This window comes from Loxodonta africana, chromosome X, assembly GCF_030014295.1.
Source record: "Loxodonta africana isolate mLoxAfr1 chromosome X, mLoxAfr1.hap2, whole genome shotgun sequence".
Classification (NCBI taxonomy): Eukaryota; Metazoa; Chordata; class Mammalia; order Proboscidea; family Elephantidae; genus Loxodonta; species Loxodonta africana.
In genome coordinates this window covers 13795794-13819205 of record NC_087369.1, presented here as the reverse complement: position 1 = coordinate 13819205, position 23412 = coordinate 13795794, and the positions used below count along the sequence as shown (strand labels likewise).

The 23412-nt window shown below is 41.8% G+C and overlaps 1 protein-coding gene across 1 annotated transcript in view; it reads right to left on the bottom strand.

Annotated features, from left to right (window-relative positions):
- FRMPD4 (FERM and PDZ domain containing 4) overlaps positions 1-23412 on the bottom strand; it is a 216913-nt gene that overhangs the window by 14414 nt on the left and 179087 nt on the right. Inside the window, exons 6-12 of the mRNA XM_064277969.1 lie at positions 22847-22954; positions 18224-18355; positions 12935-13054; positions 6281-6417; positions 3831-3957; positions 1236-1325; positions 268-450 (exon numbers count right to left, since the gene is read on the bottom strand). Of these exons, the coding sequence (XP_064134039.1) occupies positions 268-450; positions 1236-1325; positions 3831-3957; positions 6281-6417; positions 12935-13054; positions 18224-18355; positions 22847-22954 (897 nt within the window). The remainder of the gene's footprint in view (positions 1-267; positions 451-1235; positions 1326-3830; positions 3958-6280; positions 6418-12934; positions 13055-18223; positions 18356-22846; positions 22955-23412) is intronic.

Genomic DNA, 23412 nt, shown 5'->3' with positions numbered 1-23412 from the left:
ACCTTAGAAATGATCAAGCTTACCTTCTCATGTGTAGATGAAGAAACTGAGCCCAGAGAAGTACAGTAACTTGTTGAGAAACCACACATCTATTTAGTAAGGACTAGAGAGCCCTCAGGCCTGAGTTGGGTGCATTTTTTTCTGTACCGCATCTCATATATGATGCTTTACAACCCTTGCAATTTTACGTGCATTGTGAACATCGGCAGCGTTGTCAGAAACGAGCTGTTCAAATCAAGGTCATGTGTTAATACCCAAAAGACTTACCTTCACATCTAGCACATGGAGCTCTACCCTCACCAAGTTCTCCTCTTCGGTAAACATTTCGATCCTGTTGACATGGCTGAAGTCAGCTAAAAGTGCCACCAGATTAGTTTTGGTGTTGATGACGTGGCTTATGCCATACCGGGGCCCAACCAGGAGAGTTACTTCTGAGCGCTTCTCTGCCTGCTGAGAAAAGGATGTTGACAAAACATAAGCATACTAGACCTCTGAGGCACCATGAAAGTTGACCTCGAGAGCCTGTTTTTATATGATGACATTTTGTTGATAAAGTATTTCTGGGTTATATTATACTGTTGTTGTTGTTGGGTACTGTCAAGTGGATTCTGACTCATAGAGACCCTATAGGACAGAGTAGAACTGCCCCATAATGTTTCCTAGGCTATAATCTTTACAGGAACAGACCACCAGGTCTTTTCTCCCACAGAGCTGCTGGGTGGATTTGAACCACTGACCTTTAGGTTAGCAGCTGAGCACTTAACCATTGTGTCACCAGGGCTCCTGCTATATTGTACTAAATCATCCAATTAGAAGACCCAGGTGTATGACCGCATCGAGGCTATGATAAATCATGAATAATGTAGAAAGTTAGTGTTATCATAGCACAGTATATTTATAATCATGAGAGGCTCTTGGAAATGAGTTTTATTTTTGTTTTTTAATGTGAAATCATTTTTTGACTCAATGACTTAAAAGAAGGCCATTGTTAGAGTCCTTTGATTCTCTTGGTTCTTCACATTTCTTTTTCTAGGGCATTCAGCAGTGGCACTATCTAGTTTTAACATTTCTTCTGATATTTTCAGACTGTGGTGAAGTCGATTAGAAACGAAGGCTGGAAAAGATTCACAGCTGATTTGCTCTTGTCATCAGAGGCAGCTCAACCCAAGCAGCCTATGCAGTGACATTTTGCAGGCCTCCGTAGCTTCCGAGAAAAAGCAAGACAGCGAAATTACCACTAACGTTGCCTTGAACACACGGCCCCCATATAATCGAAGGTCACTGAGGAACTTGAGGTAATGGACCTTGGCTTGCAGTGCAGAGAGCTGAGGAGAGAAAAGAAACCTCAGGTGTTAACTCCATTGGGTGCCATCGGGCTGGAGACCAGCTGAAAACCAGGCCAAAAGAGAAGGATGATTCCATTGCAGAAGAGATGGGGTGTGACAAGGGCCCTTCATTAGGAACGGAAGTAAATTGCTACGTATTTGGTTTCCTGATGAAGGGCTACAACATGACAGCAAGATTAAAATCGTAGTTATTTGGGGAACTCTATGGAGGACTCCTAAGTATGGATGCCAGGCCAAGACACTTGACAACCAGGAACAAGAATATAAAATGCTCCACGGAAACATCCGCTCCTTGGGACATTTCAAGAGGTGACTGGCACTTTCCCATTGCAATCAGGGACAAAGGTAGGCTTTACACAACTCCCACAGCAGGAGGACTCACCTGTACGCAGAGATTATGGGAGCTGTTTTGAACACTAACACCTGCCATCTATGGAAAAGCCTTTCAACAGGCCCTTATACTTCCTTCTCCTCTCAAGTCTTTGCAAGTTTTCAAGAAAAATGAGCTTTCTGAGCTCCGATCATTGTGGACACGTTTGAACTTGCCATAGAAGTCCCTGTTTTATGAATTCAACTCTGAGAGGCTATTGAATTTCATGAATGATTTACAAATATCATTACATCCAGATAAAATTATCTCCTACATCATTAAAAAAGTGTGCTTGGTTAAAAAGAAACTTTGCCCATGTTTCATATTGAATGTGCCAGGAATGTTTATTAGGGGCAAACATTTCCAAGAAGGTGTAGATCTCCATTAAGTAGCACTGACTGTAAAATGCTGTCTCCAATGGCAGGTGAGTTGCCAACTCATTTGTTAACTGCACCCAAATGTACTGGCCTTTCTGTCATTGTTATTTAGCACCGCTCGTTCAACCATTGTTGTTAGTTGCTGTCTAGTCGGCTCCGACTCATGGTGACCCCATGTATAACAGAACGAAAAGTCGTCCACCCTATTTCTTTGAAAAACCCAAAGGATTTTGCAAACTGATTTGAAAGCAAACTATTCACTTGGTTAGAAAACGCGATCTTTATAGAAGGGCAGTGATAGAAAAAGAGAGAGAGAGAGAGATTTTAAAGCAGTTATCCAAATTATTACAAGACCAGCAGCCCAGGCTTGAACAAAATCACAAGTCATTTACAAGAAATTAGCCTATGGGTAAATAAGAAAGGGAATTAAAAAAATTCTCGATCCATGACTGCTCACTGTGATTCCAGGCATCATCCCCATGAAACTGGGAAGTCAAAGATGGCTGACAGTGTGTTGAACCTGATGACACGATAACAAAAGAAAGGCCATGGGGGTGAGGAGGAAATGCAAATAAGCCAGTTAGGATGACTTAAAATCTGACACCAAGACCACAGAATTATCCACATAAACAGTGAGTTGTATTACAATCCCAAAGGCCCCCATGGCTAATATCAATTGAAAAGTGTTCTTGGATTGTGAGGCATCCAAGTTTATAAGTCCAGTATTTTAAAGCTCATTCTCTTTCTGCTTCCCGAAATGCTTTGCTTTTCATTATCTATAAACCATACATACCTTTCTCTTCTGACCAACGGTGTATTTTAAAATGTCCTTTGCGTTTCTTGTACTTAATTTTAAAAAAGGAGATTTTAGCTCTCATAATGGTGAGTGAAAGAAATAATTTGATCTTCCCTGCAAAAGTGTGAATTAATTCAGTGGTTCTCAACCAGGGGTGACTTTGTCTCCCAGGGGACATTTGGCAATGCCTGGAGATGTTTTTGTTGGTCGAAACTGGCAGGGTGCTAACTGCTATCTAGTGGATAAAGACCAGGGATGCGGCTAAACATCCTAAAATACACAGGAAAACCCCCACTAAAAAGAATGATCTGACCCCAAATGTCACTAGTACCGAGGCTAAGTAAGAAACCCTGGTTTAATTAATGTGGCATCTCATCTGCACGGACCTTTTAGTGGCTTCTGTGCATTTAAGCTAGCCTGAATGGCAACTGAGAGCACGGTAACCAAAAAAAAACCCAAACCCGTTGCCGTCCAGTTGATGCCGACTCATAGCAACCCTCTAGGACAGAGTAGAACTGTCCCATAGATTTTCCAAGGAGTGGCTGGCGGATTCCAACTGAGGACCTTTTGGTTAGCAGCCTAAGCTCTTAACCACCGCATCACCAGGGCTCTGAGAGCATGATGGAAGTGTAGAAATATCTTGCAACTCTCTCCTCGAATCACAAAGTCTTGAAGGCTACATGGCATTCTCCTACTTGCACATAAACACACGTATGCCCAGTACAATAAGGAGTCTATAGCTTGCAAGATGTTTCTGTAAGGATACCTATTTTTCATTAGTCTTAGAAACGTTAATAATTTTAAAAAGTTATACAGCGTTTAACTGCTTCTGGAAATACAGTGTTAAGTATTTTATCCACAGGCTAATTTTAAACATTTTTAAAAGGCATGCAAGTCTCTTTCTTTAACATCTATTTTCTATTAAGATGCAAATGCGATACCTTTTTACCCGGTGGTACCAAGTTTTGATTTGCTTTGACAAGGTGTGAAAGTGCTTTCTTTATGTTCTTCTCTTTCATGCTTTGCAGCACAGCAGAAGGAAGGAAAGTCTCCAATCCCCATTCTTTTCTGCAATAAAGAGTGCATCTTTAATTTCACATTTTGTGATGATTAGTTATCTAAGACAAAATGGTGCTCTGATGTTTGTTGGAACGAATGAACCCTTGGTAAGGCAGGGAACGCAGACAAGTCCCCAATTAGGGAAGCAACTTTTAATTTACACTAAGAAAACATATTATTTGATCATTAATAAATATGTTTGCATGTAAAAAGAAATATATTCCTCACTCTCCTGAGAGAATGCTAACGAGGCATTTGGGACCAATGGAAATTGAAGAGACAATCGGTTTGTCAAACCTACCTCTGAGTCTCTTATGATTTATACACCTATCTAAGTTTGTATTTCTGACACCAATTTCTCTTCACCCCTTTGTTTATGCCCATTCTCATCTCTCCCTGTTCCTGTGTTTCTGCCCATACACTTTCTCTCTTCTCTAAAAGGGGAGATGTAACTCCTTTGTGCTACCAAATCATTCTTCTTTCCCCCCCTCCTTCTTCAATGCCTCTTCCCTTTCTTCCCAGCCAGTTCATGTCTGTCTAAGTCCTTTCATCAACATTTCTTGGGACAAATGCTTGGGGATGGTGGTGCTTCTGAAGTGGAGTCAATAGTATGGTTCATGACCCTACAGTATGGCTGGTACTGACAGAGATGCAAACATCACTCATAGGTGTGGCCATATAAGAAAAAAAACAACAAATATGGCTGGGTTGATATATTTTTCCAAGAGTGCCTGTCCCCAGCAATGACTACTATGCTACTATGCTAACAAGGTTACATATTTTGAATTCTAGAAAATCTGTCCTTGTTCATCATGTACCCAGCCAATGTCTTCCAAATTATCTTGACCTTCAAGAAGATTCTGGTTATTTCTCCTTTTCCAGGTCCTCTCCAAAGAAGGGCAGGCAGCCGTTCTCCCCCTACTTGACCATTGATGTTCTTCTTCAGTAGTTAAGATGATGTTTTCCACGATCACTATGTTTTCTCTTTCTCCTCACTCATTCTTACGGTCTCTACCCCTCATTTGGCACTCCTCGTGGGCTACTTTGTAATTCTACTTGTATCATCGTTTTAAATCATGACTTCCCATTGCTGTATGTGTTGTCTTTATAACTAGATCATAAGTTCCTCAATGGTCAGGATGCTAATTTATACATATTAGCATTTTCTATTGCGCTAGTGTCAATACATATACTTAATTAATATCTGTTGAGTAAATAAATTTAGTAATGAGAACAACATCATAGGCCCTGCAAGATTCTTAGTCAAGCTAGTTACCTCTGATAGGGTTTGTGTGTGTGTGTGTGTGTAGTAAATATATCTGTAAGAGAACATTTGTTATTTCAACGTTTTTCACATGTACAGTGAGTGACATTAACTTATGTTCATCATATTGTACATCTGATAGGGTTTTGACTGTATCATAGTCAACCTGGTAGAATGTGGGTACAGAGGGTAGGAAGGGAAATGCATTTTAATTGTCAGGTATTTGGCTTGCGTTGCAGGGCCACTTTTTCAAGTGCCAGGATTAAGTAAGTGGTGATTGCTTTAGGACATTCAATCACGTGCCAATGAAAAGCACGAAGACTGGGAGACAGAGCGAAGGCAGGGCAAACTGCTTTTTCTAAGAAGAGGTGATCTTCCCTGACCAAAGAGGGATACCGATGCTGTTAAATGGGGTATCCAGCAAGAGAAGATATTTGCATCTTCCACACAATGTGCGATTCACAAAGTTTAATTGTATGGCATCCTTTTCCACTAATTCACGGTTCTTTACTGCAAATACCTTCCTTCTGCTTGGAGACTGAGCACACCACTTTTTATACTGCGTTTTGATCACATAAAAGTTGTCTCAGGCTACACAGACCACTTTCCAAACACAAGTGCTTCAACCAATCACACAAACAATAGGGCAATGTGGAGTCACCTTGCCTGGGTTAGAATCTTGATCCCTCTAGTTAATAGCTGTGTGACTTGGGTAAGTTACTTAATCCTCTTGTGCCTCAGTTTATGCATCTGTAAAACAGAGCTACGATGCTACTTATCTCATAGGGGTGTTGTAAGAACTAAATAGGCCAGTGTCTGAAAAGCACGTAGACCTACACTTAGCTTAGAACCAAGTCCCTTTTGGAATTTAAAAAATGTACACTTCATTTTAAATATGACTCCCATCACAACCACAACTCTCTAAAGGTGGATTCGGTAAGAAATGAATGTAAAAGCCACCTGAAATGAACATGATATTCATAAAATTTGCTTCTGGTTTACAAATACCCCACCACGAACAAGATCGACAGTAAATTCTGGCAGATGGTGCTGAGAGTCAACACTTACTCAATGTATTTGAGAGAGATTTTCTGTGTCTGCTTGGTGGTAACGGTGGCAATGTACATCTGTAACGCTGCCAGCCGCAGGGCAATGTCATATTTCAGCTCTGGCCCAAATCGCTCCTGAACAACGTCGTTGCAGCTCTGTGAAGAGACCAGCAGAGGGCGCAGCAAGTCAAAGAATAGGCTGGTGCCGCGCTGCCTTAGAGGAACAGGTGACAAGCATTTTCCCCAATGTTTCAACCTTCCCTTCAAAGGCAAGGAGGCTAAATGTGGAAATGTTTCCACTCTGCTCCTTGGAACGAGTCAGTATCTAAATGCACGCACAAACACAGGGACCACACAAAACATTTAACATTCATCCACGAGCTGCTGTTTAAATATTTAGCTTTTCATAAAAATAATTAGGAATTTGGGTATAAGATTTGCAAACACAGGTGCCGCAACTGAACATGAACACACAGACTATTGATAGCACGACGTGGCTCCTGCTGTTAGGCTGCTGGGGTTGGACTCCTGGGTTCAAATACCCTTCCTCCACTTCATAGGGATATGACCTTGAGCAAGTCCTTTAATTGTTCTGTGTCTCAGTTTCCTCTTCTGTAAAACAGGGATAATACTGAATGGACTGCCAGGAGAACAAACAAATCTGTTGTGGAAGAAGTACAGCCAGAATGCTCCTTAGAAGAGAGGATAGTGAGATTTCATCTCACGTACCTTGGACATGTTATCATCAGGAGGAACCAGTCCCTGGAGAAGGACATCATACTTGGTAAAGTATAGGCTCAGTGAAAAAGAGGAAGACTCTCAACGAGATGGACTGACACAGTGGCTGCAATAATGGGCTCAAACACAGCAATGATTGTGAGGATGGTGCAGGACCAGGTACGGCTTCGTTCTGTTGTGAATGGGGTCGCTATGAGTCGGAACTGACTTGACGGCACCTAACAACAACAACAATTCATAGGGTCCGTGCTGAGGATTAAACAAGTTAATAATGTAAAGCCTTTAGAACGCTACCTGATGAGTTGTAAGCACTTGATACATGTTAGTGCTGTCAGCATCAGCATCATTATCCTCCTCCTTCTCCTTCTTCTCCTCCTCCTCGTTGTCATACAGAGAAGCTTCCAGGAGGCAGAATTAGCAAGGCAATGCAGCACAGCAGCCCTGGAGTCGCACCCACCCACTTCAGAGTCCTGGCTTTGCCCATTGCTACCTGTGTACCCAACCTTAGACCAGTTTACTTTCACTCCTGCAGCCTCAGTTTACTCATCTCTACAATGGGGATTCACATGAACTACCTCACTGGAGTAATGGGAGGACTGGACAAGATGTACATGAAGCGTTGTATCACAGTGCTCGGGACACTCGATAAATGGTAGCTATTGAAACCCTCTGTTCATTCCAATGGCTTCTGCCCCTGCTTCTTCAAATGCGGGGCTTTGAGAGAGTCATTCCTGTCTCGGCCTTAGTTTGTTCATCTGTAAAAGGGTCGGCAAAAAAGAGGAAGACCCTTGACAAGATGAATTGACACAATGGCTGCAACAGTGGGCTTAAACACAGCAATGATTGTGAGGACGGCAGTTCTGTTGTACATGGGGTATCTAAGAGCTGGAACTGAGTCGACAGCACCTAACAACAACAACAAAAGGGAGACACCTACCTCAGAAGGTTTGTTGTGAGGCTCAACAGAGTAGATAAGGGTGCCTCCAAAAATGTGAAGTCCTTCCTACATGAACACAGGGGTTGGTCTGAGAGTAGTGTTCTCATCCACTCATGGGCACAAAGCTCGGAGCTGAACGTGGGCAGGAAGCGTATCCTGTACGTGTGTTTGCTTAGCGTTGGTATGGGAGACTGACTCTCAGGCTACAAAATATGATACTTAGTCCCTCTCTCCCTTTCTTCTTTCTTTTATTCCTTGCCTTGTCCCAAGAAGATTTCAAATGGAAAACTACCTCAGGATTTGTTTGCTTCCTCTCTAAGAGAAGCACGTTTACGATCCCTTCATATGTTGCTTTTACTAAAATGGGAGCACGTGGCTCTGTTTGGCTTCTGCATACAACATTTGTCTTTTGCATCCCAGCATATGTGGTATTGGTGCTGGGCAATGCGTTGTTCTGTATCCACATGCTCTGGGTACATGTCTTTTGGCCCATGGCTTCAGAGTGAAATCACTTTCTCTGCCCTGCTATCCCTAATATGGCCTTTCACATCTGCTTCCGCTTAAAATCTTCAAACTCTCTGGATAGCACAGCATCCCTTTTTGGAAGCGGGTCTGTCACGAGGCAGCAGATGGGGCCGTCTGAGTGAGGGCAACCATTTTGTTTTGCCAGTCTTGGATTTACCAGTTATTTCCCAGTGCCCAGGGTTACCCAGAATGGGGCAACGAGAGGTTGATGGCCCAGACAGGGTCATTTATAAAGTACCATGGAAACCCTGGTGGTGTAGTGGTTAAGAGCTACAGCTGTTAACCGAAGGGTTGGCGGTTCGAATCCACCAGGTGCTCCTTGGAAACCCTATGAGGCAGTTCTACTCTGTCCTATAGGGTCGCTATGAGTTGGAATCAACTCGATGGCAAAGGGTTTGATTTTTCTTGGTGTGAGGAATGGGAGTGAGGAAACCACTCGGCAGTCTGTCAGGCCTATAGCAGGCAGTTGAGAAATCACTTTTGTGAGAAATCGTTTTCTGATAAATCACTTTCTTCTATGACTGCTATTGCAGGGTGGATTTGAGAGAGAATTTTAACAGAGAATTTACAGGCAAAAGCTCTATCTTTGATTCTAGGTTCTGATACATACTAATCAAGTGGCCTTGGACATGGCATTTCATCTGAGTTTCAGTTTCCTCGTCTGAAAAACAGGATAGCAAGAACTCACAAGGTTGCTGTGACACCCGGAAGGATGTTTCATCTCATGGCCTGTGCTTTCTAAAGGTGAGTCATCACTGTCATTTCTCCTAGGAGTTGTGGCTGGGACAGTTTTTCCCCATCCCTGTTATACCCTGTACTTAACCAGACTTCTGGATGAAATTTTTGACAAGGTGATGAGTCAGCTAATTACATTATATAATTAGTTCAGGCTGATCCTGGAGAGTTATTGTGAAGTCTGAATTATATATATATATTTGTAGTATTAATCGTGCTTTTATTACCCTCAAGTACATTTCTTTTAAAATACAGTTACACAAACCAATGGCAGTCATTGTTTTGCTAAACAGACATCCCAGCAGGATCCTCTTTAAGCCTGGAGACAGCTAACTTACAATGAACATGTTCCATGTTAAAAAGGAAACCAATACTACTGAAGTGTTTGAAAACATTTTGTAGCCTCTTAGGTATTATCCTGTCTGCTCATTGGCATAACAATCTCTTAACAGATAGTGGAAAGGTTGATGTCCACACAGCCCATTCAAATTATGAATGAGGACAGTCTGGGTTACTAGGATTTACTGCTAAATATGTTAAAATCTGTGAAATACCTCATGGTCCATTAATGACATGGAGGTTAGTACATGTTATCACTCTTGAAACTGGTTTTCATCTTCATGGTTCACCTCGTCAATGGCTACTGTCCTCATAAGAAGCCCAGCAGAGTCAACTGATTTTTGTCTTTGTAATGTGATATATATTGCTTCTGCTTACTCTTTTGTTCTCTTAGCTTATTACTTTTATTGCATCTTTTTAGCATCTTAAAAGCAACATGAGCACACAGGCACCGTTTGGAGATCTGTAGACTTATATTATTGGTTATCCTTTATAATGTTATTTTAGACATACCGCATACTCTGTGATAGAAGGCATTTCGAAGTAGAAAGCCCGAGGCAAAGAAATTCTCATTTCATCTCGCAGTGGACCGCTACTAGTGGTGGATATAGAAGATGACAGTAGCTTTATTTTGGTCTCTGTTGCCCACCATCCATGGCCTTCCATTCCCCCCACCTCCCCGCTACTCCCTGAGGAGGTGGCTATTCTATCTGCCATGCAACTCCCAAGGTGGGGGAAGCAGAAATATCATCAGTCTTCTTCTGCTAGTCCCTGGGGAAGATCCCCAGACAGGCTTTTCTATCCTGAAAACAGTCTCTCAGGTATAAAAGATGTGTCTTTTGGATAAGAGAGATCTCTATAAACTACATTAGCCTGGAACAATACACCTCAAACAGTGCCGCGCTTAGCAGTACTCCTTGTGTACTTTAGAGGTCACCCCTCCCCAAGACAAACACAACCTCACTCTTAAAATTGCAAAGGACTTAGGATGTTTCAAACAGAAGCAGAGTAAAATGGTTTTAAAGTATCATCCTGTTAAAGGGACGGGCATATAATTATAGAGAACGGTAGCTGAAAGCATCTCACAGTCTCCAGTCACACGCTGACTGACACCTATAACTATTTGCAGCTACCAAGCTAATCAGCACAGCAGACAGTCTGAGCTGCAGTGGAAAGCCTTGGGTTGGTTCTGGGCCGAATGTGGGGAGCACACAGCAATGCATCAGCCGCGAATCAGGCTACTAGTGTCATACCTTCACATCTGGGTTACCTGGCCTTTTGGAGAACGGGAGATACTGTAGACAAGTGAGGGGCCCAGGTGGCCAAAGTCGAACCCTTTAAGAACCCAAATCATGACAGTTTCACAGTTCTTGATGGAAAACTTTCTAAAGAGTACATTTCTTTACTTGCTAAGCAAGGTGTACTGAAGAGGTTTTGCCTTTTTGTGAGGACTCAGGGCGATCTTCATGAACATTTGTCATCCTAAAAAAAACTGAGCTGTAAATACCACGGTCTCTTCAGAAGTTTAGCCAGCTTTCCTTGAGTGCCCGCATCTTCTGGAATGTTCTAGGAGGTTCTGGTTTCTTCTTATTAGACTAAATTTCTGTTTTCCAGGGCTTTTTGACGCTTTAATTTATATTATCATTCCTAACCTCTCACATCTCGTCTGCATCTCTGTTCTATCTACTTTCTTTACCCACCCCACTTTTTAGAGATTATGAAAGCTTTCAAAGATACCAGAAAATATTGAAAATAGTAAAACAAATATCAGAGTATTAACTACACAGAGTTAACAAATGTTGCTTTTGTCTTTTTCCTATTTCTTTGTTTTTTCTTTCTTATGTCCAGCCAAAAAGAGCATGCCATCTCTTTTTTGTTTTGGCCTCACTTTTGTCTTTTCCCTTTCTTTTTGTAGGGGAGGTTACATTTAAGTTTACAACCTTTCTGAGTAGTTCTAATGCTAGCTGTCTAAGTATTAGGTAAATGGGCTCTTACTGTTATACTGGAAATTTCAGTGAGGGTAATGAGAAGTGGCTTTAGAAAAATATGGGAACATCTCCTAAAGATCAAATTGGATAAATTCCGTTTGAGACAAACTCTGCCAAATACTCATTCCTGGAAGCCTCCATTTCTGAGAATTATATCCCAGAATCAGATATAGATGTAGTCTGCTAAGTCTTACCTTCTTATCTCCTTGAAATGAATAATTCCAGCATAATAATATCACAATATTTCAGAACAATCTAAGCACAAATAAATAAATGAATGAATAAGTAAATAAAGGAGAGGGAAAACTTGATCTGACAGTTGAATGCTAATTAATAAATGGAGAAGAAATCATGGAATTAGAAAAATCATTTTTTAGCCATCACAATAATAATGGATTTAGGCAAGAATCATCTATGAACATGAAAACCAGTGGGTGAAAGTTTGATGAGATGCAAGATAATGAGAAAGATGCCATGTGACTCTTCACAAATTACATATTAATTATAAATGCAAATGTAGTAACTTTAGAATGGAGACATTTGGAGGAGACCCCCTTAACCAAGGGTTAAAGTTAACTTTGTCATTAAGGGACAAACTGACATCATGTGCCTCCTGATGTGATGTGCAGAGGAGGACACAAAATCACCCATGTCGTTCTCCTGCCAAAACTGCATCATCTCAGTCTAATCATGAGGAAACATCAGAGGAACTCAAACTGAGAGACTTCTACAAAACAACTGATCAGTGCTCCGCAGAACTATCATGGTCACGAAAGTCAAAGAAAGGCTGAGGAATGTTCTAGAAGACTAAGGAGACTTGACAACTAAATGCAAGCTGAGATCTTGGAGTGGATCTTGTTCTAGAACAAAACTGATACAAAGAACATTTTGGGGACAATTGGCAACATTTGGATATGGACTGCAGAGCAGATAATGGTAATCCATCAAGGTTGACTTCCCTGATTTTGTTCATTGCACAAAGGTTATATAAAAAATGCCCTTGTTATTAGGAGATACACACTGAAGTATTTATGGGTAAAGGGGCAGGGTTTGTGTAATTGACTTTCATGTGGTTCAGAAAAAAAATATATATATATACATGGACTATATATATACATATATATATAATGCGTGTGTGGGAGAGAACTTTTGCACACACTAAACATAAAGTAAATGTGGTTAAACAGGTGACAAGTTCTTCTAACACTCCTGCAAAGTTTTTGTAAGCCTGAGATTATTTCAAAATAAAAAGTAAAAATTAAAAGAGCACCACAGAACCACCTTGTAATATCTTAAGCTTGAGTGACAAAGAGAAAGAAGACCCCGGGGTTAAAGAATTCAGGAAAAAAAAAAAAAACCAAAGTTAATCTACCCCACATTAAATATAAAACATGCCAAAATTTTCACATACCTGAACATAGAGATACTCGAAAGCGACTGGGTCTCTCCTTAAAAGGTCAATTGGGTCCTTTGGGACAAAGCTAATTCGGAAAAGACACCTCATCTTGTGGGAGCTGGGCCTCTGTGTCACCTAGACCAATCAGACAAGAACCCTTCAGTGCTGACTGAGGAATGGTGGAGGGACACAGAAGCAAAGGCAACTTCCTTCAGACACCGGGCACTGGCGGTTCTTTGAGTATTTACCACAGATACTCATTCTCTGAAAGCTGCCCATACCTTGTGACTTAGGCTGGGCTCCCCTGAAGCAGACCCTGTGACAAGGGTTTGTGTATAAGGGGTTTATTGCTCACAGGAGAGGCCAGTAAGGGGCAGGGGAAGCAGGTCTGGGAAGGAGAAGAAACCAAGCAAGGAGGTGACTCAGGGGAGCCCAGCAGAGGCTAGTCATGGCCTGATCCTGCAGGGGACTCTGAAGCCTAAGTTACACCACACAGCTGCCGAGACCTGAGCCAAAAGAGCACTCATCAGGCATTGGATTAGGGTTATCCCTCCCCCCCCAAATCAAAACCATTGCTGTTGAGTTGATTTTGACTCACAGTGACCCCATGTACTACAGAGTAGAACTGCTCCATAGGGTTTTCTTGGCTGTGATCTTATGGAAGCAGATCACCAGGCCTTTCGCCTGTGGCACCACCGGGTGTGGGTTTGAACTGCCAACCTTTAGGTTAGTAGATAAACACAAACCACTTAGGGCTGTCCCAGGGGACATGGATGTCCAGGTGTGGGCAAATGGGCTCCAGTTGCCTGAGGGCAGGCTTCTAAGAAGATCTACAGGTGCTGCTGTTGGAAGTGCGAGCTTGACCAAAGTCAAGGTGAGGGGAGTGAGGGAGCACATAAAAGGGATCCAAGGGGAGAGCACAGCACTGTGTCACACTGCTGTGTTTCTTCTAAATCAGACTCCAGACTGTAGTAATGGAAGAGCGGTCGTGCAGCCCTTGGATGACATGTCATTGCAAAGGAGGAAGGCAGAAACTTTGGCCCATGCACTACATCTGGGGTCCACAAGTTTCCAGACTACCCCAAACGCCTGATATAATGGTGTGACAATGGTAACTTTCAAAGTATACAAAGGCACTTCAATGACACCACAGGTTGGCAACTAATCAATGCTGAGTGGAATGCTAAATTCACAGTGAAATAAGAGAAGTACCAAACACACCCACTTTGCACTGTGTGCCACACAAAATACACAAATTAGTTTTGGGAAATAAATTAATGTAATATGAAACAATGCTTGAGACTCATTAGAAATGGTAGTCAACAGTCTCTAAAAAAGAAATAATTTCTTGGAAACTCTAAGTATTATGTAAATAGACCATGGTATTTTCTAGACAGAAGTTTAGTATCAAGCCATGAGAAATTCAGGTAGAGTTGCTGAAAAATCCCTTTGGGAGTTTTCATCAGAATTAAATGCTTTAAAATGACTTTTGTTATTGGACAAATTATAACTTCTTATACTGACTGACTGCCCCTTTCCATCATGCCTATAAATAGTCTCTTGATTGAATTTTTTATATGCATTGATTTCAAAGGCATACAGCTGGTTTGTTTCAGGACATTTAAATCATTTTTCTTTTCTAGAGATAATACTTGAGGTTTAGCAATTTGATTTTGGTCTTGATTCTAAAAAAGTCTCTCCTAGGTCCGCACAACTGGACTAAACCAAAAGCAAAGAAATTTCCTGAATGAACCGAATGCTTTGAAGGCCAGCATAGCAGGGGGCGGGGGTTTGGGGACCATGGTTTCAGGGGACATCTAGGTCAATTGCATAATAAAATCTATTAAAAAAACATTTTGCATCCCACTTTGGAGAGTGGGGTCTGGGGTCTTAAACACTAGCAAGCGTCCATCTAAAATGCAACAATTGGTCCCAACCCACCTGGACCGAAGGAGAATGAAGAACAGCAAGGACACAAGGTAATTATGAGCCCAAGAGACAGAAAGGGCCACAAACTAGAGACTACATCAGCCTGAGACCAGAAGAACTAGATGTTGGTCGGCTACAACCAATGACCGCCCTGACAAGGAACACAACAGAGAGTCCCTGAGGGAGCAAGAGAGCAGTGGGATGCAGACCCCACATTCTCCTAAAAAGACCAGACTTAATGGTCTGACTGAGACTAGAAGGACCCCAGAGGTCACGGCCCCCAGACCTTCTGTTAGCCCAAGACAGGAACCACTCCCAAAGCCAACTCTTCAGACAGGGATTGGATTGGACAATGGGATAGAAAAAGATTCTGGTGAAGAATGAGCTTCTTGGATCAAGTAGACACTTGAGACTACATTGGCATCTCCTGTCTGGCAGGGAGATGTGAAGGCCAAGGGGGACAGAAGCTGGCTGAATGGACATGGGGAATACAGGGTGGAGAGAAGGAGTGTGCTGTCTCATTAGGAGGAGTGCAACTAGGAGTAGCTATATACACCTATAGCAAGGTGTCTATAAGGTTTTGTATGAGAGACTGACTTGATTTGTAAACTTTCACTTAAAGCACAATTAAAAAAAAAGTCTCTCCTAAGGAGGGTAAGGGGAGAATCACTGTTTAAGATCTTTTGTTTCCTTCTAACATTTTAGAAGAGATTTAAACATTCAAAATCAATCTGGAATGAGAAGGTATGGTTACCTAGCACCAGAAGAGACTTTTAAAGAATTTTTATCCAACTATATCAGCATGAGGCTTTCCCATAAGTACTGCCATAGATGGAAGTTCAGAGGGAAAGCATAGCCAGAAATATCAAAAGCTTGTGAAATTCTATTACATTAAATAATAATAAAAAAAAAAACCCAGTGCTGTTGAGTCGATTCTGACTCATAGTGACCCTATAGGACAGAGTAGAACTGCCTCATAGAGTTTCCAAGGAGTGCCTGGTGGATTCGAACTGCCGACCCTTTGGTTAGCAGCCGTAGCACTTAGCCACTACGCCACCGGCGTTTCCACATTAAATATAGGTTGGGGTTTTCTTAGGTTCATATTGACCAATGTTGGTGCTCCACTCATGTCTCCTTGGTGTTTATAACTACAAGTTGAAGGTTATTTACTGCAAAGACGTGTCATTGTCTGCCAGCACAATGCAGATCTGAATAGTCGGGGAGTAACTGTCCTTGGCCACCACCTGTCAGTTTGCTGTAGTGTAGTGACTTACATGTTGCTGTGATACTGGAAGCTATGGGACCAGTATTTCAAATGCCAGCAGGATGACCCATGGTGGACAGGTTTCAGTGGAGCTTCTAGACTAGGAAAAAAGGCCTGAAAGTCAGCCAATGAAAACCCTACGGATTGCAACAGAATATTGTCCAATGTAGTGCTGGAAGATGAGAGCCCTGGTTGGAAGGCGCTACAACAGACACAACAATGGACTCAAACATACTGACCATCATGAAGATGGTGCAGGAGGGGGCAACGTTCCCTTCTGCTGTACATGGGGTTGCCATTGAGTGGGAGCTGATTCAATGGCAACTAACAACTGCCCTTGGGAATAGCCCACAACCAATCATGGACAGCCTTTTGGTGGATGAATGCCTCAGCTCCCTCATGCCTGGCTTAGTTGGGATAGCTCTGAGGTGTGTTCTACACTGTCTCCCACTGTTCCCAAGTAGGATGGAATTCCAGCTGCCCACAGTGGAAACTGGCTTGACAGCACATTCTTTATTGGCTTCCCAATTTTTCCCACCTCCCTTTCCAATGCCCCTGTTGGTGTTTCCCAATATCTCCTCCCAAATGAACCACTTGCATTTAAATCCTTGTCTCAAGGTCCACCTCAAGGGAAACTTAGATCGAGACGCCTTTCACCCGAGGGTTTCTATATATCAGGGGTTTTTCCCCTGTAATGAACCACAAAGCAGCCATGGTGGCACAGTGGTTAAGTGCTTGGCTGCTAACCAAAAGGCTGGTGGTTTGAACCCACCAGCCGCTCCTTGGAAACACTATGGGGCAGCTCTGCTCTGTCCTATAGGGTTGGTATGAGTTGAAATCAACTTTACAGCAAAGGGTTTCATTTTTTTTTTCAATGAAGCATAAAATAAGTCATCTACTTCCAAGCATATTTTGGCATAGGTTAAAATAATAATCATTAGAAGTGATTAAAAATATGTATAAACCAAAAAACCAAACCAGTTGCCATCAAGTTGATTCCAACTTATGGTGACCCCAAGTATTTCAGAGTAGAACTGTGCTCCGTAAGGTTTCCAATGGTTGTGAGCTTTTGGAAGATCACCAGGCCTTTCTTCCATGGCACCTCTGGGTGGATTCGAACCACCAACCTTTTAGTTAGTAGCCGAATGCTTAACCATTCGTGATACCCAGGGACACTGAACATATGTATAGGTTGATTTAAACCTGAGAGAAATAATAGGTCCAATTCAGAGGAATAGAAATCAACACAAATGACCACTTTCTAACTCATTCATTACACTGAGTTGGAGCAAGAGCACTGGGATACCTGATGTGTGGGACACTACCTTTTAATTATAGACAACCAAGAAGCACTTTGGTGTGATGACACTTTCTGCCACTCCATGTGATGGTGGTATCTTGACTCCCACCCTTACCTCCTGGTGTTCCCTCGTGGCCCCTCCTTAAAGTTCCCTCATCCTGAACTCTCCTACCTGTAAGGAATTTGTTGAAATCCCAACAAAGATTCTGCTTATGTGGAGTCACAAGGAAACTCACGGGGTGGGGAGGGCTGTGCTGAATTCAGCAGCCAAGCAGCCTGCTTGCCTCCCCAGGAAACAGATGGGGGTGGCATCTTGGTAACAAGGAACTGGGACACATTGGTAGATCACATATTTCCAGTGGGCAGGACTGGGGCAGGGAGTTTAGGCTTCCAAAAATAGTCTTAGTATGTACCCAGAATATAAAACAACTAGATACGATTTCAGCTTAATTTAAATAATCTCAAACCGTTTCTTTGTAATGGTTTCAAGAGATCAATATTTAAACCAGGCGAACAAGTCACTGCAAGAACAGAAAATATAACTCTCCAGAGCCACATTCCCAGTGAGTAGCTGCCAAATCTCTGAATGACAAACGTGTTTATGAGACCAACTGCCAAGCTATGAAAGATGGACTAAATGGGAAACATCACCTTGAGGTGTAAAACCCTTTTATGGATTCTGGTGCTTCCTTTGGTGGGGATACAGGCATGCAGTTAACTCAGTTAAAGATTAGAAGATGGGGGAATTCTGGGGTGGGATGACCTCTGCTCTTGCTAGCAGCGCATCATTTGAGAGTACAATTTCACAGACCTGAGTTAGGGTCTCCTGTTCATGAAGCAAAAGCAGCTTGGTCCCGGCCCCTTCTGTCCTCTGCTCCAGCATGAGGGAGAAGTGTTCGATGCCCTTGATGGAGAGCTTCTCTTGAAGGGTTAAGATGACATCCTTACAGAGGAAACATTGACAAGATGTGATCAAAATCAAGGTGGCCCTCTTGTGGAGTCTACTGACCGAAAAGTATAGCACATGAAGGTTTCCAATGCTTAAATTTTATATCTTTGTTTGATTCTGAACCTTGATGCTCTGAAGATCCAAAAAGATTCAGAAATGAGATCTTCCTTCCCTTGCCCTTTTCCTGGCCTCCCTCACCACTCAAAATCTTTATGGACTTCAGGAACAGGAGGCAATGGGGTAAATAGTTGGAGGTGGAGCTTACCTATCACTTAAGGTCCTACATTAGAAAGGTTACAATAGGTCGTGTAGTGTAGCTAGTTCAATTCTCCTTTCTTCTAAACAGGTTGGCACTCAAACCAGCTCTGAAAGAGTCTACTTGAAGGACTGGTAAACTACAGCCCCGGGCCAAACACAGTCCATCACTTGTTTTTGTAAATAAAGTTTTATTGAACGTAGCCACACTCATTTGTTCACTGATTGTCTATGTCTGCTTTCATGTTCCAACAGCAGAGTTGAGTAGTTGCAACAGAGACTATATAACCCACAAAGTCTAAAGTATTTACTAATCTGGTCCTTTACAGAAAATGTTTGCTGACCCCTGGTCTACCTTCTGTAAGAGAAGTATGGTACTGGTTAAAAACATGGACTCTGGGAAGAGAATACCTGATTTCTAATCCCAGCTCTACTGCTTATTAGGAGTGCAGCTTTGGGCAAATTATTTAACCTCTCTAAAAAAAAAAATTTTTTTTTTTTATACCTTGGTTTCCCCTTTGGTAAACTTGGGATAATAATAATCCCTGAGTCAGAATGGACATAAGGATTAGATGAGTGAATACAGAGAAAGCATTCATTACAACACTCTTTTGGCCCAGAGTTAGGACGCCATAACAATACACATTAGCTTTTCTCTTAAATCTCTGAGGAACCTGGAATGAGTCCACAATCTCTTGCACGATTAAATATTTATGACCGGAAAGTTGTTTTACATACACACACACACTATAATGCAAAACTAATCTCCTCAACCTTTACTTTTTTCAGGGACTTGAAAATTAGTAACTGATCCTTCAGGCTTCTTCAAGATTGTTTATGTTGGGATGCTAACAAATATTAGAAGAGTGGTTCTCAACTGGAGGCAATTTTGCTACACAGTGACATTTGGTAATTTCTGGAGACATTTTTGGTTGTCACAACTCGGGGAAGGGGTGCTACTGGCAACTAGTGGGTGGAGACCAGGGATGCCGCTAAACATCCCACAGTGCAGAGGACAAATCCCCACAGTGCAGAGGACAAACCCCCACAGCTAAGAATGATCCAGCCCCAAATGCCAACAAGGCCGAGGTGGAGAAACCCCGCCATACAGTTTTCTTTTGCTGATTACTCTAATGTTTTGATTCTTCTCTGTGGACCTCTTCCAATTTCTTCAGGCCCCATTAAACCCCTCCCCAAAATCACTCAGCATAAATGCTTTCACTGTGTTGAATTAAAAAAAAAATTCTTTGCTTCACAGTTTTTGCTCAAGGCCCAGGGAAGAGAAAATGGGGCCAGTCTTTTGTGTGGCAATATGCACTTTATAAAACATTCTCCAGCATCACCAGGGAGGACACCGGAAAATCAACAGCAGTAGTTTTTCTTTGTTTTGACTCCGTAGTAGGAATCTGGGCAATTTTTATTAAACACAGCTTTCTCATAACTATACTGTTGTCATTTTACACCTCCCCTCCTGTGTCTAGTGTGATAATTGGCTGTTAGGGTACCAGATAGGATCACTTTAATTGATCTGAACCCTTTGCATTGCTCCCTGTCATCGCATTGCCATCTGCAATCCTCAGGGACATCAAACTTAAGTCTAGTGTGGGTTCCTAGCATAAAGAGTACACAGGAATTAATGAAGGGCTCTCTTTTAAACTTAGATTTATTCCTGTTAGGAAATGTGTTCAACAGAATTTCAAATTCTCATGGATTCCAGACTTTCTGGAGCCACTGAGGCTGCATAAACCCCCTAAACTACTGCCCTGAGATAATCTTTAAACCTTAAGCCAAAATATCCCCTGAAGTCTTCTTTAAACCAAATGATAAATTTTTTTTTTTTAATGATAGTTTAGCTTAATTAGAAAAGAATGTCTGCCTTGAGCATTGTGCTCTTTTAAAGAACTATCTATATGGGATCAAGCTGACAACAGTAACTTGAAAGGTTAGATGGGAAGTTTAGGGGGCAGTGAGTCCATGTAAACGGTGGAGGCAGGGATGGATTACCCAATAAGCGAGGTGCACACAGAGTTACTTGTGCTTATTCACTAATCTGTAGTGTACAATTTCACCTGTTTTTCACATCAAAGGTGTAAATAAACACAAGTAAGCCTGTGTATACCTTGCTTACTTGTTACTCTGCCCTGGGAGGAGTAATTGGGAAAAAGAGGTTCAGAACGGTTTCACAACTTGAAGAATGTAATGAATGCCACTGAATTGTATGTGTAGAAATTGTTGGATTGGTACATGTTTTGCTTTGTGTGTTTTCAACAAGAACAACAAAAATAAATTATTTAGAAAAGAAAAAAATATGTTCAAGTTTCAAGCTACATTTTCAGGTCAGGTAAGAAGTCCAACAGCAAGGAGCTTTCCTGACCAGCAAGCAACACAGAACCAGGTGACAGTGTAAGAACCAAAAACAAAAAACAAACCCAAACCCATTGCCATCGAGTCAATTCTGACTCATAGCAACCCTGTAGGACAGAGTTGAACTGGCCCATGGGGTTTCCAGGAAGCACCTGGTGGATTCAAACCGCCGATCTTTTGGTTAGTAGCCAAACTCTTAACCATTACACCACCAGGGTTTCCATACTATGTAGTTCTGTGGGTTAGTTCAGAGCCCTGGTGGCACGGTGGTTAAGAGCTATGGCTGCCAACCAAGAGGTCAGCAGTTCAAATCCACCAGCCACTCCTTAGAAACACTATGGGGCAGTTCTACTCTGTCCTATAGGGTCACTTTGAGTCAGAATCGACTGGATGGTAGTGGGTTTGGTTTTCGGTTTTGGTGGGTTAGTTCAGGAGTCGGTAAACTATGGCCCTCAGGACAAATCTGGCCATGCCCACCGTTTACATATCATCTATGGCTGCTTTCATGATACAACAACAGAGTTCCAGTAGAGACCGTATGGCCTGCAAAGCCTAAATATTTACTATCTGGCCTCTTACAGAAAAAATGTGCTGCTTTCTGAGTTAGTTGGTCAATAATTAGTTTAACACCTCACCATAAATTGATATTGAGTAGAAAAAAAAGGAAAGGACTTTTTCAGTCATCACCATGTAGAATCAGTAGTCTTGTAGGAGGGAAGTTAATATTTCATCTAGAATGACTTAAATGATCCATTATCTATCTACTTATATTGTCTAATTTAGGACATTTAAAGCAATTCAAAACAAACTGCTTGTTGGTATCATGACAATAAGAATGTACAGCCAAAGGGCCTTTGTAGAAATGCTATGCTGATTAATTTTTAAAAACTGAGAACTGGGGGTTGATCATTCGTAGCCATTTTTAACACAGAGTCAAACATTCTCTTGAGAGATTATGGTAGAGATCATCACAAGGTACTTTTTTTCCCTCCACAAAATCTTTTTTACTGTGCCATTTGAAAAAACCCTATCTTAGGTTGATGGGGCGTTAGGGAACAATCCATTCCTGAACACACTTTTGTCTAATGAAAAAGAGAATCCACACTCTTTTTTCCCAGGGAGGGAGCAGAGGGAAAAGAAACCCATCTGCTTGGACTCAATATGCATTATGTCAAACTCAGCTGTGGCTCGGGACAACTACAATTGCTTTGTGACTCTTCCTTCCCACCTTCCTCCTCAGAAGTCTGCCTCATTTCTGCCTTTTTCTACATTGTTTCCATGAAATTGGTTATGGCCATTAAAAGTGTTATCTTTACGTTATTCTTTCCTTTGTTTTTGCTGGACACCAAAGTAGCAGCTATTCAATTAACAGCTAACGTCTTAATCTTCCTGGTGGCTGACTTTGCTGAGAAATCATGCTGGTTTTGGGCAGGGTGCCAAGGCTTCTTGGTGATAGTCACACTATTTTAATTAATCTGCAGGCACATTAATATGCAGTACTGGCCCTAGTGTTTCTTCGCTGATAGCATATTACAGTAAAACCTTCGAAAGCTGGAACCTGTGTAAGGGGGAAACCTGTCAGAGAAGCGAGATCCTGAAAAACAAGGCAGTCCCGTCGAGTTCCGGCTTTCACAGGTTTCACTGTATGTTGTTCCGCAACATCAAAAAACAAAGAGCAGAACCATCTCAGTTTAAGCTTTATTGTTTTGGGTTGTTTTTAAGTATTAGTACGCTACCTTATATGGAAAAAAAAAATATGGAAGCAACCAGCAAAATCTCAGAAAAAATGGACAGTTCTGGAGGAAGGTCCTGCCACACGCAGTACCTGGCGCCCCTCTGCTTATGGAGCTTATCAACTCATCTTACCTTTATGGAGGTGCTGCAGTCAAAACGGAATGATTTGGTCTGCCCATTTTCCAGATAGACTTTCAAAACATTTGGCATAAAAAGAAGTGAATTGTCCTTAACAGTTTCCTGTTTAACAAAAGAAGGGGGAAGAGTGTAAGTCAGTCAAATGGGAATTCTGCTCTTTGCTGTAGCACCTCAGGTCTCCAGTTATTCTAATTAGGGCATAAAAAAAAAAAAAAAAACAATCGAACTCTCTATGGCCAGTCACAGTGTCCCTTTAGTGATATCTGAGTTAAGTTGTTCATGGCACAAATTATTATTTTCTAGCTACAAATGGCTCAGCCGATTCAAATAAAAGACATTAAAAAAGACATTAGCACGTCAGAAAATCAGACGAGCTTTTCTTTTTTTTTAAACTCAAGATTCCCCAGTGGTAAACCCGTTTACAGAAATAATTCCTTTGTAATTAAGCCACAATATTTGGAGCTACTAGCCCTGACGTTAGCAGAGCAGCGTGTCTTGAATAGAGGGAGGCCTGGCAAGGATGACATTTGATGGCAGGTCTGTTGGTACCCAGCAGTGGT